Raw genomic sequence first — 15,722 nt, 5'->3', positions numbered from 1 at the left:
GCGACTTCAAACTCATGATTCTCTTCCTCACCCTCATGAGCCTCCTTCCTCTGCACCCTGCTCTGGGGTCACAGGACTGTACTACTGGATCGGGCTATATATTTTTTAAAGCTATAAATGTATCATTGAAACACTACCTGTAACTACAAAGTAGCCAAGCACCTTTAAACCTAGCACTACAGAGGCAGAAGCAGGCAGATCTCTGTTTGAAGCCAGCCTGGTCTACAGAGTGAATTCTAGGACAACTAGGACTACACAGAGAAAATCTGTCTCAACCCCCACCCCAGCAAAAAAAAAATTACAAAGTAGGAGAGAACATAATGTCCCACAGTAAGATGTTTTTATTTTGTTTTGTTTTCCAGACTGGGTCTCACTATGTGCTTTGGCTGTCCTGGAACTTACTATGTAGACCAGGCTGGCCTCTAACTTACAGAAATTCACCCACCTCTGCCTCCCTCTGGAAGTGGTGGTATTAAAGGCGTATGCCATCACAACTAACTGCCCACAGTAAGAATGTTAAATCCACTATGTTAGAGGTGAAAAAACAGGTGTACTCACTAACCGTAACAATTTAGATCTGGGGGTTGGGGATTTAGCTCAGTGGTAGAGTGCTTGCCTAGCAAGTGCAAGGCCCTGGGTTCGGTCCTCAGCTCCGGAAAAACAAAAACAAAAAACAATTTAGATCTGTCTAGAGATAGGTATGTCCAACCTGTGGCCCACGGACCAAGTTCAGGGTCTCATGTAACCCAGGGTGGCTTCAAACTTGTCCTGTAGCTGGGATGACTTTAAACTTATACTCTTTCTGTCTTCACCTTCTCAGTAGTGGCATTATATGCATGTGCTAGGTTCTATGTTGTTCTTGCAATGGAACCCCAGCTCTACCAACTGGCTACCTACAGTAGCCCCAGTCCTAACACCAGTAACTTCCTAACTTGACTGCTATGTTCCCTGGACCTAGAACAGCAGCTTATTAGTCACTTATTAGTCAATATGTGTTGATTGAATGAACACATATACATAAATGCAAAATGAGTCTTGGCCAGGCCTGTAATCCCTGCACTCATGAAGCAGACCCAGGGGGACTGTGAATTCAAGGCCAGCCTGGGGTACACAATTCGAAGTTGTCTCTCCTACAAAAAAAAAAAAGAAAGTAGTTTGCAGGACACCTACTAAATAAGGATAATTCCATCATGGGAGTGTGATTTGGAAGAGATGGCCACCAAAGATTTTGTTTGGGCTAATTTGACTCATTTCCATTCCACCCCCTTCTCTGTGTGTTTAATGAAAGGCAACAAAATACAAGACAAAATGGATGACTGAACCTGAGATTCAAGTTTAGTCTGAACTGAAACTATCTGGAGGAAACCAGAAAGAGATGGGACTAAAGCTCTGCATTCATGTGAGGGAAAAAAGAAAATTCAAAATAATTATCAGCTAAGTGGTAAGCGCAGACTGGACTCTGCTGGAGACCTTGATGAGATCCAGCCTACCTACTGTGGATGGAGATGATCTCTGTATGCAACCAATCTTCCAGGTCTCACCACGGCTGGCCATTCTGTGTTCCCAAGTTTGCAAAGGCCTTAGATGCAATATATTTAGAAAGGTACAATTTTTTTTTCTAAAAGGAAAAAGGAATCAAGAAGCTGGGGTAGGCAGCAAAGCAAACAGGAAAAGTGAGCTTTGAGGTAGGTGGCCAGAGATCAGACATTTTTCCTCAAAGGGACCTGTTTTTCAGAGGTGTCAAGAATAGTTCTTAGAGGACCTGCAGGCATTCAGAGCAAAGCAACATTCACAGGGACCTTCTCGGTGCTATGTTTGGAAGTAGCTCTTCTCACCCCAAGCCTGCCTATTATCAAAATAGCCCTTTTATCCTCAAGGATTCTGGCCTAACACTAGTCACTGCCCCCCACAGGGAGGATGTTCAGAGCTGTACACAGAGACGGCAGGAGCAAGGGACATGCATACAGCAGAATCTGACTCAAATGGGGACAACTGACTTCTGTAGTGGAAGATGCTGGGACTGCGCCAGGTCCCAATGATGTGGCTGACTGTGAGTAAACTGTCCACCTGTAAGGCACAGATGCCACTGTCTAGGGTACCTGCTGGGTTGTCAGGAGCCACTACCAAGCTCCTCCCAGGACACAGAGAGGGCCCAGGCTGTTTTGTACAGCCCAGCGGTACTCCTGCACCAGACCCAAGACAGTCTTCTCCTTTTTTTTTTTTTTTTTTTGGCAAAAGTGCTAGAAAATTCCAGTTCCTGTGTTGGGTGTGGTTGTGTACGCCTGTCATCCCAACAAAGGAAGGCTGAGACAAGGAGGTGCAAAAGCTCAAGGCCAGCCTGGTATGATGCGGTGGGACTTTCATTTGTTTTGTTTTACACAAGCTCTAGGTATGTATCCATGGCTGGCCTGGAATTCATTATGTAGACCAGGTTGGCCTTAGACTCAAAGAGATGCAACCAGCTCTGCCCTCCGAGTGCCGGAATTAAAGGCGTGCGCCACAATGCCTAGTGGAGACCTTAGTTTTAGATAGAATTTTATTTTATTTTATTTTATTTTTGAGCTGAGGACCGAACCCAGGACCTGGCGCTTGCTAGGCAAGCGCTCTACCACTGAGCTAAATCCCCAACCCAGATATAAAAATTTTAAAAGAACAAATAGCTTTTCTGACCATGTTCATACAAGAAATCCGAATTAAACTCAGTGGGTAACAATAAACAAACCCACCCACACGAATCAAATGAAAGCCACGAAAATAGGCTGGGGGTTTGGTGAAATGAAGGGAGTCGGTAGGAGGGGGATGAGAGCAGTCGTGGGGGGGGGGAATGACCGAGATTTGTTGTACACACGTAGGAAAATGTCAAGTAATAGTAAAGGTGGGAAGGAAGAAAGGAAGGGATCGGAGAGGAGGAGGGAGGGAGACATGTTAAAAGAGAAGGGGGCAAAAGAGAAATAAAATCAATGAAAATAGGTGAGAACAAAACAAAACAGAATGTCCTACAGGCACGAGAGTGCAATCGCAATAATTTCCGACCTCGGACAAGTACTTCCGACGAAAGTTATCCTTATCGCGGGCACAGATGACGCCGTGGGCGCGCCGGAAGTCTCGGGGAGCGCTTGGATGGCGCCAGCTGCGAGCGGCTGACAGTTGTCTGGGACTGGGGTAAGGCAGCGTCGGGAGGCTCTGTGACACGCAGGCTGGGCGGCGGCCGTCGGCACCCCATGTTTAAGCCTCCTGGTTATGTGTGGGGCCACAGTCCTCTCCGAGCCCCCCGGCACCCCGCTTCGTGTGCTCCCCTCCCGGTCGGCTGTCCGCCTGGTGCTCCTTCCGGGCTCCGGACGCAGTTGCCATCTCCCACTCTGAGCCTGCTGCATCCCGGGTCTGGCTGTAGGATGAGCTCCATTCACCACTACCCTCCCCTGCTGTCACCAACAGCGGTAGATTCTGTGACCTCAAGTGCGCGAGGGTCTTGACTATAATGTGTTCACCAAGGGAAAACTATCCGGGACCTCAGGGGGCGCACCTCGCCCTGTGTCTGGACCCCAGTGCGGGCGCCGCGGAGATACCGATCGTGAGAGTGACATCCATAGGGGATGGTAGACCCAAAGCTACTGCACTGTACATTTTCATCCCGTTCAGCAGCGGTGCAGTCTCCTCTACTCCCAAACGCCTTCCCCAATGCATCCCGCCACTGACGCTTATTTGCCCCCGTGTAAGCGTTGCACTTGATTGTCTCCGCAGCCGGCCCTGGAACAACCATGCCGCCATCTTCGCACGTTCCAGACGCACAGCGCTACCCACGCGGGGGTGCTGTCTGAATTCTCCGTGGATGTGGCAAAGAGCAATGAATGCCAGAGGTGCCGCTGAACAGTGTCCGACCAAGAGAAATATGTAGGCGGGAGACCTTCTGTTACCTTGTGAGAACGGCTTTTTTTTTGTTCCCTCTTTTATTAGTTAATAGTTTCTGGTTTGATTATCTGAGTTGGAATGCTGGCCCAGAATCCTGCCTGGTAAATAAAGCCAGTGCCACCATTTCCAGTTTTTTTTTTTTTTTTTTTTTTTAAAGACAGGGTTTCACTGTCTATCCTTGGGCTGTCCTAGAACACATGCTGTAGACGACGCTGGCCTCGAACTCACAGAGATCCGCCTGCCTCTGCCTCCTGAGTGTGTGTGTGTGTGTGTGTGTGTGTGTGTGTGTGTGTGTGTGTGTGTGGGCGGGGCGGCACACACCATTTCCAGTTTCTTAATACAGGCCTTTGTATTTCTTCTGGCTCTCATGGTCATCTGTAACATTGTTCCACCGACCTGTTTAATAGGCCATGATGCACCCACCCTCAGCAACAGATTAGTAAATAAATAGTAAAATAAATCTTACTTAAAAAAGAATGTGGTGGGCAGTACAGGTCTATAATTCCAGCCCAGGGGAGGAGGTGACAGTGGGGTCTGTTGGACCTGCTGGCCAGCCAGTGTAGCTGAATCTGTGAGCTACAGGTTCAGAGAGGGAGCACGCCTCAAAAAAAAAATGTGGAGAAGGGATGGGGTGGTAGTTCACTGACAGACTGCTCGCCCAGCATACATGAAGCCCTAGGTTCAGTTCTTAGTACTGACAGGGGAAAGAAAGGACCCCATTGACTTGGGTTGCCTTGACCCATACTTTGGGAAGGAGCGCTAGCTTAGTGAGTGAAGCACTTGTCTTACAAGTGTGAAGACCAGAGTTCAAATCCCCAGAACATTCGTAGAAACCTGATGTCGTAGCATGCGTCTTTGTAATTCCGGTTTTCCCACTGTGCAGTGGGAGGATCCTCAGGAACACACGGACCAGCTGGCCTGGCAAACACCACAGTGAGCAAACAAGTGCGAGGGAAGGACGAGCACCCCAGGTTGTCTTCCGACGGCCACACACGTGCCATCAGAAGACATTATCCACCACACTTAGACAAATGCACATACACAAAGAAATTTTCAGAAATTAAAAGTAAGTCAGGGCATAGTCACACATGCCTTTAATCCCAGCACCTAGGATGCAGAGGCAGGCTGTTGAGGCCAGGCTGATCTGCATATTGAGACGCTGTCTCAAACAATAACAAAAATAAAAAACCAAGCTAGTGAGATGTCTCAGTGGGCAAGCCTGATGAACCTGAGTTTAGTTCCCTGGATTCACATGGTAGAAAGAGAAATAACTCTCAAAAGTTGTCCTACACACTGTGGCACCCACATACACACAGAGACAAATAAATAAAATATAATTTAAAATAAAGTGGAGCATAATTGAGGAAGATATGTCAACCTCTGGCTGGAGCATACAAAAACATGTCCGTGTACACCTGTAGACACGTGCATACACAGACAAGTATACACACAGCCCACAGACAAACTAATAAAAGGGATTTGTTGCCCTGAAGGCAGACCACAGTGCTCATCTTGAGGATGGACTAATGCCTACCAATCTGGGTATGAATCTCAAATGCAGGAGTAAACTCAGGGCTTGGGATATGTGCTGGGGGATAGATAAATCCTTCCACAGCAGTTACTCACGCTGTGTCTTTCTTTGCAGCTTCCAGCATGGACTTCCTGGTTCTCTTCTTGTTCTACCTGGCCTTCTTATTGATTGGTGTTGTCATGATCTGCATCATCACAAAAAACCAGCGTTTGAAAGGCCTGGTCCTGGGAGGGGCACAGGTACAGTGATCCTTGGATACTGCTGAAGTTTGAATACTGTACTAACTATAGTCTGAACAGCTCACTGGGCTAGGTGCTGTGAGTCCTGCCTTAATCCCAGCTCTCGGGAAGCTGATGTAGGAGGATTGAGAGCTCAAGGCCATCTGGGGCTCCATAGAAAGACCCCCTGTCCAAACAAACAAAAAGTTACTTTGCTTTGAGATAGGTCTAGTTTTTTTTCAAGGTTGGCTTTTTATTTTATTTATTTATTTATTTATTTATTTATTTATTTATTTATTTATTTATTTTTGAGACAGGGTTTCTCTGTGTAGCTTTGCACCTTTCCTGGAACTCACTTGGTAGCCCAGGCTGGCCTCGAACTCACAGAGATCCGCCTGCCTCTGCCTCCCGAGTGCTGGGATTAAAGGCGTGCGCCACCACCGCCCGGCCAAGGTTGGCTTTTTAAACACCTTGTAGTTGGGCAGGGATGCGAAGAGTGTTTGCATAGACATGCTTGCAGCAGGCGTGAAGCTAGAAGTGGGCGACATGTGAGCAGTAAGCTGAGCATCTGGCTGTCCATCGTCATTTGACGTCATACCCTCCATCTTCCTCTGGGGGCCAAAGCAAAATGGGGGCAAGTAGCCATGAGAAGAGGCTGACTTGGGAGGACCCTGGGGCTCTGGACTTTGAACATGGGGACCCCGGGTAAGGAAAGGCAGTTTCCACACCAGCCTCTGCCCACTCCCTTTTCTTCAAAGTCTCTGACGTGTACATCTTTGCAGTCAAAGTAGAAATGCAGGAATTGTCTGCACTTAGGAAGCTGAGGCAGGAGGATCGTGAATTCCAGGCTAGCTTAGGTTACATAATGAGACTGTTTCAAAAATAGAGGGGGAGCTGCGGTGATGGCTGAGTGGTCTATAGAGTGCAACCAGAAGGACTGGAGTTCAGATCTCCAGAATGCACATAAGCGCTGGCTGGGATGGTGGCCAAGCTGTAATTTCAGGACCTGGGAAGCAGTGACAGGAGAGCCACAGTGCAAACTGGTGGCTAGACTAGCCAAACAGGTGAACTGTGAGAGACCCTGTGCCAGTCTATAAGGTGAGAGCCGTCAAGGGAGACACCTGACACCAACCTCTGAGCGCGTACATGTGCACACGGGTGCACAGGAACACGCCACACACACGCACCTACCGTGAAAGGAAAGGTAGTGGAAGCAAGTCCTCCCGAGTCTCTCGATTGCTTCCGGTCTGTGTGGGAGCGAGGGGACCGGGGCGGGAGGCTGACCCTTCTCCTGTGATTTCAGGTGTGCTCCTGTGTCATCCCGCAGGGCCTTCAGAGGGCCGCGCAGAGGCTTCTCCGTCAGCTCTTCCACACACGGTATTTGTGGGTCGGGGTTTAAACATGGCCGCATTCAGTCTGCAGGATTGCGTGTTGCCATGCTGTAGCTGCTGGAAGTGCCTTGTGGTTTCCGGCCTAGAAAGGGGAAGGAGGCTGGAAGCTTCCAGAGCGTTGAAGATGCCTGCTTTTACCTTTTCGTTTATTGGTTGATTATAGTGCTGGGGATTGAACTGAGGATGTTGTGTGTGTGTGGCAAGCTCTCTACCTCAGCCACTGAACTATAACCCCAGACCAACATGGCCACTTTGCTTTGGTTTTGTTGAGACAGGGTCTCATTCTATAGCTCAGGTAAGCTTATAGCTGGCTTGGAATTGGCTACATAGACCAGACAAACTCACGATAGTCATCTAGCCTCAGCCTCCCATATTATCTTGGCTAACAGTCATGAGCCACTGTGCCTACTGCCATCAAGTCTGCTTTCAAGTGAAGATGCCTAAGGAATAGGAAAGTATTCTTAAATAGTTCTGAAAGATCTGTGCAAAATGTGTTTTTTTTCGTTTATTGTTTCATTTAAACATTTATGTGTATGTGCCTGAGTGTGTGTGTACCACATGCGTGTAGGAGCCGGTGGAGGTCAGACACGGGCATTGGAGTCCCTGGAACTGGAGTTACAGAGGGTTGTGAGCCCCTGCGTGGATGCTGGGAACTGAGCTTGGCCCACCGCAACAGCAGCACATGCTCCCAGTTACTGAACCATCCTCCCAACCCCAATTACTACTACTACTATTATTATCCTAGACAGGGTCGCACTATGTTGCTTTGGCTAGCCTGGAACTTTCTATGTAGAACTCATAGAGATCGGCCTGCCTTTGCCTCCTGAGTGCTTGAATGAAAGGTCTGCACCTCCTTGCCTAGCTTTTACTTTGGTTATGAGACAAGAGCTTTTACTATATAGCCCTGGCTAGCCTGTACTTGCTGTGTAGCCTAGGCTGGCCTCAAACTCAAGGCAAACCTGGTTTATCCCCGAAGTGCTGGGATTGCAGGCACGTGTATCACGTTGGGCCCTTATTTAACTCTTACAGGAAGTGATTGGCCTAGGGATGGTCCTTGGGCTCATGTGGTCTCTTCTTGGAGTGGCCTGAGCTTAAGCCACGTGTGCTTCCTTCCAGCAACCCCGCCTTCATTGTCCTGCACCTGCTCTTGCAAGGGCTAGTTTATGCTGAGTACACCGTGGAGATATTTGGCTACTGCCAGGAGCTGGAGTTCTATCTGCCTTACCTTCTCCTGCCCTACCTGCTGCTGGGCGTGAACCTGGTGTTCTTCACCCTGACTAGTTCAGCCAATCCAGGTAAGTCAGGTATCAGGCTAGTGCCAGCTCAGGCCTCTTGCTGATCATGTCATAGGTAACACTGCTCCCTAGAAGATGGCAGAAGATGCCCCCTCTTACGTTTCCGCTCCTTCAGTTTTGAGTGTTTTCTATTTTATTCTTGGTCTTTGACCCATGGGTTATTTAACTAGTGTGAATGTACATTGTTTATTTTGAGACAGGGATTTGCGGTGTGTCTCAGGCTGACCTTGAACTCATGAGCTTCCTACTTCTGCCACCATGCTGGGGTCACAGCCATGTGCCACCATGCTGGGGTCACAGCCATGTACTGGTTTCAATACACTTTTTAGTTTTTGAAATGTTCATTCACTTGCTTATGTCTACTTGGAGCCATGGTCAGTATGACACAGCTTCCTTTTTATTTTATTCTACTCTTTAAATTAATTAATTGATTTGTTTTTTTTTCCAGACAGGGTTTCTCTGTGTAACAGCCCTGGCTGTCCTGGTACTCACTTTGTTGATCGTACTGTCCTGGAACTCACAGAGAGCCACATGCCTCTGCCTCCAGAGTGCTGGGATTAATTGTGTGCGCCACCCTGGCCCAGTTTTCCTCTTCTCTTTTGTAATGATGCTGGGGATTGAATTCAGGTTGAATTCAGGCCCTCTGGATGCTAGGCCAGTGCTCTGCCATTGTACTGACTCCCAGCCACAGGGCTCCATTTCTGTAAGTGCGTTAAGAGGAATTGGGATTGACGGTTTCAAAGGTGCTTTTCAGGGTGATGGTAGTGTTCCAGCATTGACTGCGGGAAGGGTCACACAGCCCTGGTGCCCCGTCAACCACGGAACTGAGTGTGCTTTAAATTGGCTTACATCTATAATCTCAGCATTTGAGAGGCTGGGGAAGCAGGGCCGCATCAAGTTCAAGGCCAGCCTGTGCTACAGTGTGCAAACTGTCTCAAGAAACCAAGTAAAGGGCCAGGGAGATGCCTCAGTGGGTAAAGGCACTTGCGTGCGGCCCAAGCTCAGCCTGGCAATGAATTTGATCCTTAGGACACACAGTGGGGGGAGAGACCTGACTCCTCACAGTTGCTCTCTGGCCTCCACACACCTCCACACACATCAGTCACCCCAACACACGACACTACACAAATACAACGAAGAAGCGAATTGGATTCCTGAGTTATGTCTCAATAAGCCAGTTACTCAAAGTGAGTTAGAGGCCAGATGGTTGCTGTGTTGGTGAGGTGCTTCCTGTGCAAGCGCAGAGACCCTAGTTCAATCTCCAGAACACATTAAAAAACCAAACAAACAACCCAGGAGCTGGGTGCAGTGGGAGGCGGAGGCAGGAGCAGCCCTGGAGCTTGGTGGCCAGCTAGCCTGGCCTAACTGCTGAGCTCCAAGTGAGTGAGAATCTGGCTCAAAAAAGAAAAAAAAAAAAAAAAAAAAAAAAAAAAAAAAAAAAAAAAAGAAAGAAAAAGTTGGCTGGCTGGCACCTAGGAAACAAAACTGGAAGGTGGCCTCCAGCTTCCACACACACGTGCATCCACACACTTGAACACCACAGAACGCAAAGTGATTTTTTTTTTTAAATAGTAAACACCACAAGTTTAGCTGCATCATGCCGGTTTGGGTTTCGTTGGCCTGGTCAACCATATTGCTTAAAACTGACGTCCCTTCTCTTCTCAGGCACCATCAATAAAATGAACGAGTCGTTGCTTCTGCAAGTCTATGAATTCGATGATGTGATGTTCCAGAGAACTCGAGGTGCTCCACTTGTGACCTGAGGAAACCAGCCCGGTCCAAGCACTGCAGTGAGTGTGTCTCTTGGGGCTCCCCTGCCCTCCCCGGCACACACCCATCTGGCCACAAGGCTGTGCTAGCTGAGGAAGTGCACACCAAGCTCGGTGTTGGCCACTCTCCACGGTTTCCCACAGCCGAACCCAGTACCAAGACATTTCCTTCACGCAGCCACACTGACGACGAGGCGATTGGTGGAACAGTGGACTGACATGGGGGTCAGAGGTTGTAGAATGCACACCTCACAAAAGCGCAAGGCCTGAGTTCATCCCAACTCCAGGGAAAAAGGAAGCTAATTGTCCACAATAAGTAGTAGGACTCACTCTTGTGCCACCGTGGTGTTCACACTGAATTCAAGAGTTTTGCATAAGTAAAAAAACCACTAAATTTGTTAATGTCAGGAAACGATTTTTTTCAGATTTTTCTTGTCCCTACTTGGTGCTCAGTGACTGTAGTAGTTACACACTGCAGTTCTTCTTTAAATACATACACATGTGTGCGTGCACATGTTCCCGTGGGTGTGGGTAGATGTGTGGCCTGTGCTTGTGGAGGCCGGAGGTTGGCGCTGGGAGTCTTCTATCGTTCTTTGCCATATATATTGACGGTGGGACTTTTACTTGAACCAGAGAGCTCTGATTTGTTCAGGCAGTCTAGGTAGCCAGCTCGCTCAGGGACTCCTGTGGCCTTCTGCCTGCTGCGATTACAGGGAGGCTGCAAACCTGCCTGGCATCTGTCCGTGCTGGGGTGTGAACCTGTCATGCTCGCCTAGCAAGCATTCACACCCCGAGACATCAGAAGCTGCAGCTCTAGAAGCTTGGTGACAAGAGCCGCCGTGTTCCAGTGAGGGCTCAGGGAGGGCGCCTGATTTCATTGTCTCAGCAAGGGCAGACCGGCTGTGCTACCTTCCTTTCTTTGCAGGGGTGTGTGACTGGTGCGTGCACCGATTCGATCATCACTGTGTTTGGGTGAACAACTGCATCGGGGCCTGGAACACCAGGTACTTCCTCATCTACCTCTTGACGCTGACGGCATCAGCTGCCACCATAGCCACCCTGAGCGCTGCCTTTCTGGTCCGACTAGTGGCAGTGTCGGATCTGTACCAGGAAACTTACATTGATGACTTTGGGCATTTCCAGTCTGTGGACACAGTCTTTCTTATTCAGGTAATTTTGCATTGGGTCCCAGGGAAAAACATAAAGCTACTCTTTTATTCTTTTTAAAAACTCCATTATTTTGATGAACTCTGAGGATTTCATACACACATACAGTGTCTTCTGCCCCTCCCAACTTTGTGTCCTTTTTTCTCTTTTCTTTTCTTAAACCCATGGGGTCCGGTTTGTGCTGCCCATATACTCGTAGTGGTGAGGTCATTCACTGGATCATATCAACCTCCTTCCCAGGAGCCACACCGGTAAAGGAAACTGACTGCCCCCTCCCCCAGAAGCCATCAACCATCTACAGCTCCTCATCAGGGGTGGGGGCGTGTGTCCCTCCCTGCTCTATGCTGGAATGTTGCCTGGCTTGATCTTGTGCAAACAACTTCACCTGCTCTGAGATCATGATCCTGTCATGTCCAGAAGACACTGCTTAACTCCAATCCTTCCTGTCCTCTGAGAGACAGACACACACACACACACACACACACACACACACACACACACACACAGAAAGAGAGAGAGAGAGAGACAGACAGACACACATACACACACACACAGAGACAGAGAGAGAGAGAGAGACAGACAGACAGACAGACAGACACACACACACACACACACACACACACACACAGAGAGAGAGAGGGGGGGGGGTTCAGTCCTGTTTAGGGCTGAGCGCTCCACAGACTCTGCACTTTGACCAGCTGACTGCACTAGCCACTGTCCACTAGGAAGATTTTTCTCTGATGAGGCCTGAGATCTTCACTAACCTATGAGTAGAGAAATATGAATTTAGAGGGTAGTTTGATACTGTGTCCATTTAGCAAAATAATAGTAGTAGGTTCATCTCTGGGGGTGTTGAGCTCCCAATCTTGGGTTCTAGGTCATTTATTTATGTATTTTTATTTTCTTCAGTCTCTGACTGACTGGTTTGGAATTTGATATGTACACCAGGCTGGTTTTGAACTCATAGAGATCTGCGTTTATCTCTCTTCAGAGTTCTGAGATTAAAAGTATGTGCCATTACACTTAGCTGACATTTTTTTAAACTAATGTAATTTATTTATTGTGAAGGGTCTCATATATGTCAGGCTAGCTTTGAATTTTTGATCCTCTTGCTTCCCACTCCTGAGTGCTGGGATAACTGGTGTGTACCACCAAGCCTGGGTTATGCAGAGCTGCGGATCAAACTCAGTGCTATGTGAATGTACAAGTCAGTGGTGGTAGGGTAGCAGGGTGGTGTTCCCATTCCCACTTTTACATTTGAGAACATTTTGTTACCCCTGAAAAATCACTCCTCATTCCATCCTCCCTGGGGCCATGGGAATCATTCATTTGCTTCCTGTCTTTATGAATTTCCTTTAACTGGACCAGTGGTTCTCAACCTTCCCAATGCTCCGATCCTTTAACACAGTTCCTCATGTGGTGACCCCCAACCATAACATTATTTTTGTTGCTACTTCATAATTGTAATTTTGCTACTGTTATGAATCGTAATGTAAATAATCTGATATGTGAGATACCTGATATTTGACCCCAAAGGGGTCCCCACCCACAGGTTGAGAACCTCTGAACTGGCCATTTCATAGATTCAGTCATGCAGTATGTGTCCCTATGCGTTGGCTCCTTACAGTGCTCTGAAGGTACATGCTGTAGCCGGAGTCTGTTCTTTATTCCTTTCTGTGGCCAGGCAATACTATATTATATATAGTATATTTTATATGTTCAGAAGTTGGCAGATATTTGGCTATTCCACTTTTGGTTATTTTTGAGTAATGTTGCTGTGAACAGTGCATACACATTTCATGTCAACATGTCTTCTCTTGGGTGTGTGCTTAGGCGTTGAATTACAAGGTCACGTGGGAGCTTTTAACCACTTGAACAGCAGCCCGAATGTCTCCTACAAGCAGTGTATGGCTTCTAGTTTTTTTTTATATCTTCACCAATACTTTTACCTCCCTACCTTTAAAGGGTTTGTTTGTTGGTTTGTTTGGTTTGGGGGTAGGGTATCACCATGTAGCCCAGGCTTGCTCAGATACTCAATCCTCCTGCCTCAGCTTCCCAAGTGCTGGGGATACATGTATTAGCACCATGCCCAGTTGGTGTACAAGTTTTGGTATAAGAAAGTTGAGTCATCCTTCACATTGTCTCTCCTCTCTGTGACTTGAGCTACACAGTTGCCTTCGTCAAGAGTTTGGATGAGTGGTTTTTCCTCTTCTGACTTCCAAAAACATTGAAATCTTTCTAAATTTTTTCACCCTGCGTTTTATAAAAACAACATGATATTCAAATAACCAAGAAGTCGTATTTGGCTTGGGGATCGAGGTGGCTCATTGGGTAAGGAACATGTCACACTAACCTGAGGACTTCAGTTTGGGTCCCAGAACCCATGCACAGTGTGATAGCTCACTCCTGCAGCTAGGTGAGAGTTTGGGAGGCAGGCACAGGAGAATCCTGGAAGCTGCCAGACCAGCTGACGTGGCAATGCAGCGGCAATCTATGAGACACTGCTTCAGGCAAGGCAGAAAGCGAGGACGGATGCCCAACCCTGCTTTCTGATCTCTACGTGCACAGGAGCACCTCAACTCTCACACCCAGAGATTTAAAAAAATAGTGTTTAAAAGAAAAACTGCAATGTGAGACCCCTACCCCCAGTTTCAGTTCCCAGAGGTAGTCCATCTTCTAGTTGGCACATAAGTTGGACATGGACTCCCAGACTGCCTTTATTATACCCTCACCATCATTGTGCCGTACTTACATAACGAATCAGTGAGAGCCCTGAGGCTTACCTATCTCATTGGGCAATATTCCACAACCTGACTTGATTTTTAATGGCTCCTTGATGTGCTGTAGTGTGACAGACCCAAAGTTTTACTCTTCTTTATGCATGGTCATTTGATTTTTTTTTTTTTTTTTTTTGAGACAAGGTATCTGCTGGCCTGAAACTTCCTATTCCCCTGCTTCAGCCTTCTGAGTGTTGTGCCCACCAGCCCACACCATTGTGCATAAGAAGAGTCTGGAAGGGCTGGTGCTGCCATCCGTGTCCTTGTGCTGGTGTTTTGTGCTCAGTGATTTAAGAGAGGCACTGGTGTGCCTTGCAGGATTTTAGTTTGATGCATGAAATGTCTTCACCATTTATCTTGTAAATATCGGACTGGCAAAGGGCTGTGTCTTGAGTCGTCTTTCGCCTGGGTTGTGAACACCTCAATTATTCAGCAAGAAACTCCTGCACACACTAGAATTATTCCTGGGCTGTTTTTCTGTTTTGACTGTGACTCATATCTATGTTCAGCAGAGAGAGAGACACACACACACACAGAGAGGAGAGAAAGAGAGTTTTGAACCCTGGGCCTCATGAATGCTACAGCATTGCTGTACCTCTGAGCTGTATGTACTGCCTGGTGGGTCAGATGTGATGCAGGGGGTGAGCTGAGGAGGTGACTCAGCGTCTTCACATTTAGTCAGGGCTGCTGCTCACTGGTGTCATAGTCTGTTTGCTAACACTCATGCTTTTCTGTCCCCAGTACCTGTTCCTGGCTTTCCCAAGGATCATCTTCCTGCTGGGCTTTGTCATGGTTCTGAGTTTGCTCCTGGCCGGCTACCTGTGCTTCGCTCTGTACCTGGCTGCCACTAACCAGACCACAAATGAGTGGTGTAGAGGTGACTGGGCCTGGTGCCAGCACTGCCCTCTAGTGGCCCGGTCCCCACCAGCTGAGCCTCACATCTATCAGAACATTCACTCCCATGGGTTTTGGAGCAACCTTCAAGAGATCTTTCTACCTGCCATCCCCTGCTATAAGAAAAAGAAGAAATAGAACGGGAGGTGTTCTTTTGAATACAGTACACATCTCTTTGTACAGATGGATATTTATTTTCTAAGCACTGTTTGTGTTGGTTTCTGCTTTGTGAGTGTGAATGGGCGTTTGATGGGGAAGCAAGGAAGGGAAATTGCTGATTTCCGTGGACCTTGTCCAGCGCCGTGGCAGGTTGCCAGCTCGCTGATTTTCTACTAGAACCAATAGCTTCTGAGGGCCTCGTGTCAGGAGGGTCGAGAGATATCTTGTCCAAATGGGTGACCAGGAGACCTTTGTCTCTCACTGCATTCTCTCATCTGAACAAGGACCATCAACCTTATTCCTGGATGTATAACAGGATCGTGGTAGTTCCACGTCTCAGGGTTGTGCCCTGGGGCACTCTCTCCCTAGTATGTTCTCGTCCAGGGGCTCTTCATCACCTTAACCAAATCCTCGCCTAGGTCTACCTTCGGCAGCCATAGGCCTCTTATTCATTGTTGTACTTGTGGGCCACACTCAAGACTTTTTCGGCTATGTTAAGAAATCTCCAATATAAAGTGTAAACGATTGCCCATAGATTGTATAAAAATCTTGGGGTGGGAGTGGGGGTTTGTTGTAGAGTGGTAGGGTTTTCAGGAGCAGGAAGCATGTGGG

At 47.8% G+C, this 15,722-nt stretch overlaps 1 protein-coding gene across 1 annotated transcript; it reads left to right on the top strand.

The window, feature by feature from the left end:
* The first annotated feature begins 3,059 nt into the window (after nucleotides 1-3,059).
* Zdhhc4 (zinc finger DHHC-type palmitoyltransferase 4) lies at nucleotides 3,060-15,156 on the top strand. Its single transcript, XM_028890302.2, is given in 9 exon segments — nucleotides 3,060-3,162; nucleotides 3,742-3,917; nucleotides 5,555-5,679; nucleotides 6,962-7,035; nucleotides 8,166-8,344; nucleotides 10,010-10,069; nucleotides 10,072-10,134; nucleotides 11,039-11,283; nucleotides 14,799-15,156. Coding segments are annotated over 7 exon segments (1,029 nt in total). The 5' UTR covers nucleotides 3,060-3,162; nucleotides 3,742-3,917; nucleotides 5,555-5,562; the 3' UTR covers nucleotides 15,090-15,156.
* The last annotated feature ends 566 nt before the right edge of the window (nucleotides 15,157-15,722 follow it).

The sequence above is a fragment of the Peromyscus leucopus genome, chromosome 23, assembly GCF_004664715.2.
Source record: "Peromyscus leucopus breed LL Stock chromosome 23, UCI_PerLeu_2.1, whole genome shotgun sequence".
Classification (NCBI taxonomy): Eukaryota; Metazoa; Chordata; class Mammalia; order Rodentia; family Cricetidae; genus Peromyscus; species Peromyscus leucopus.
The sequence above is the reverse complement of the archived record's forward strand: the minus strand, read 5'-3'. Positions and strand labels throughout refer to the sequence as shown.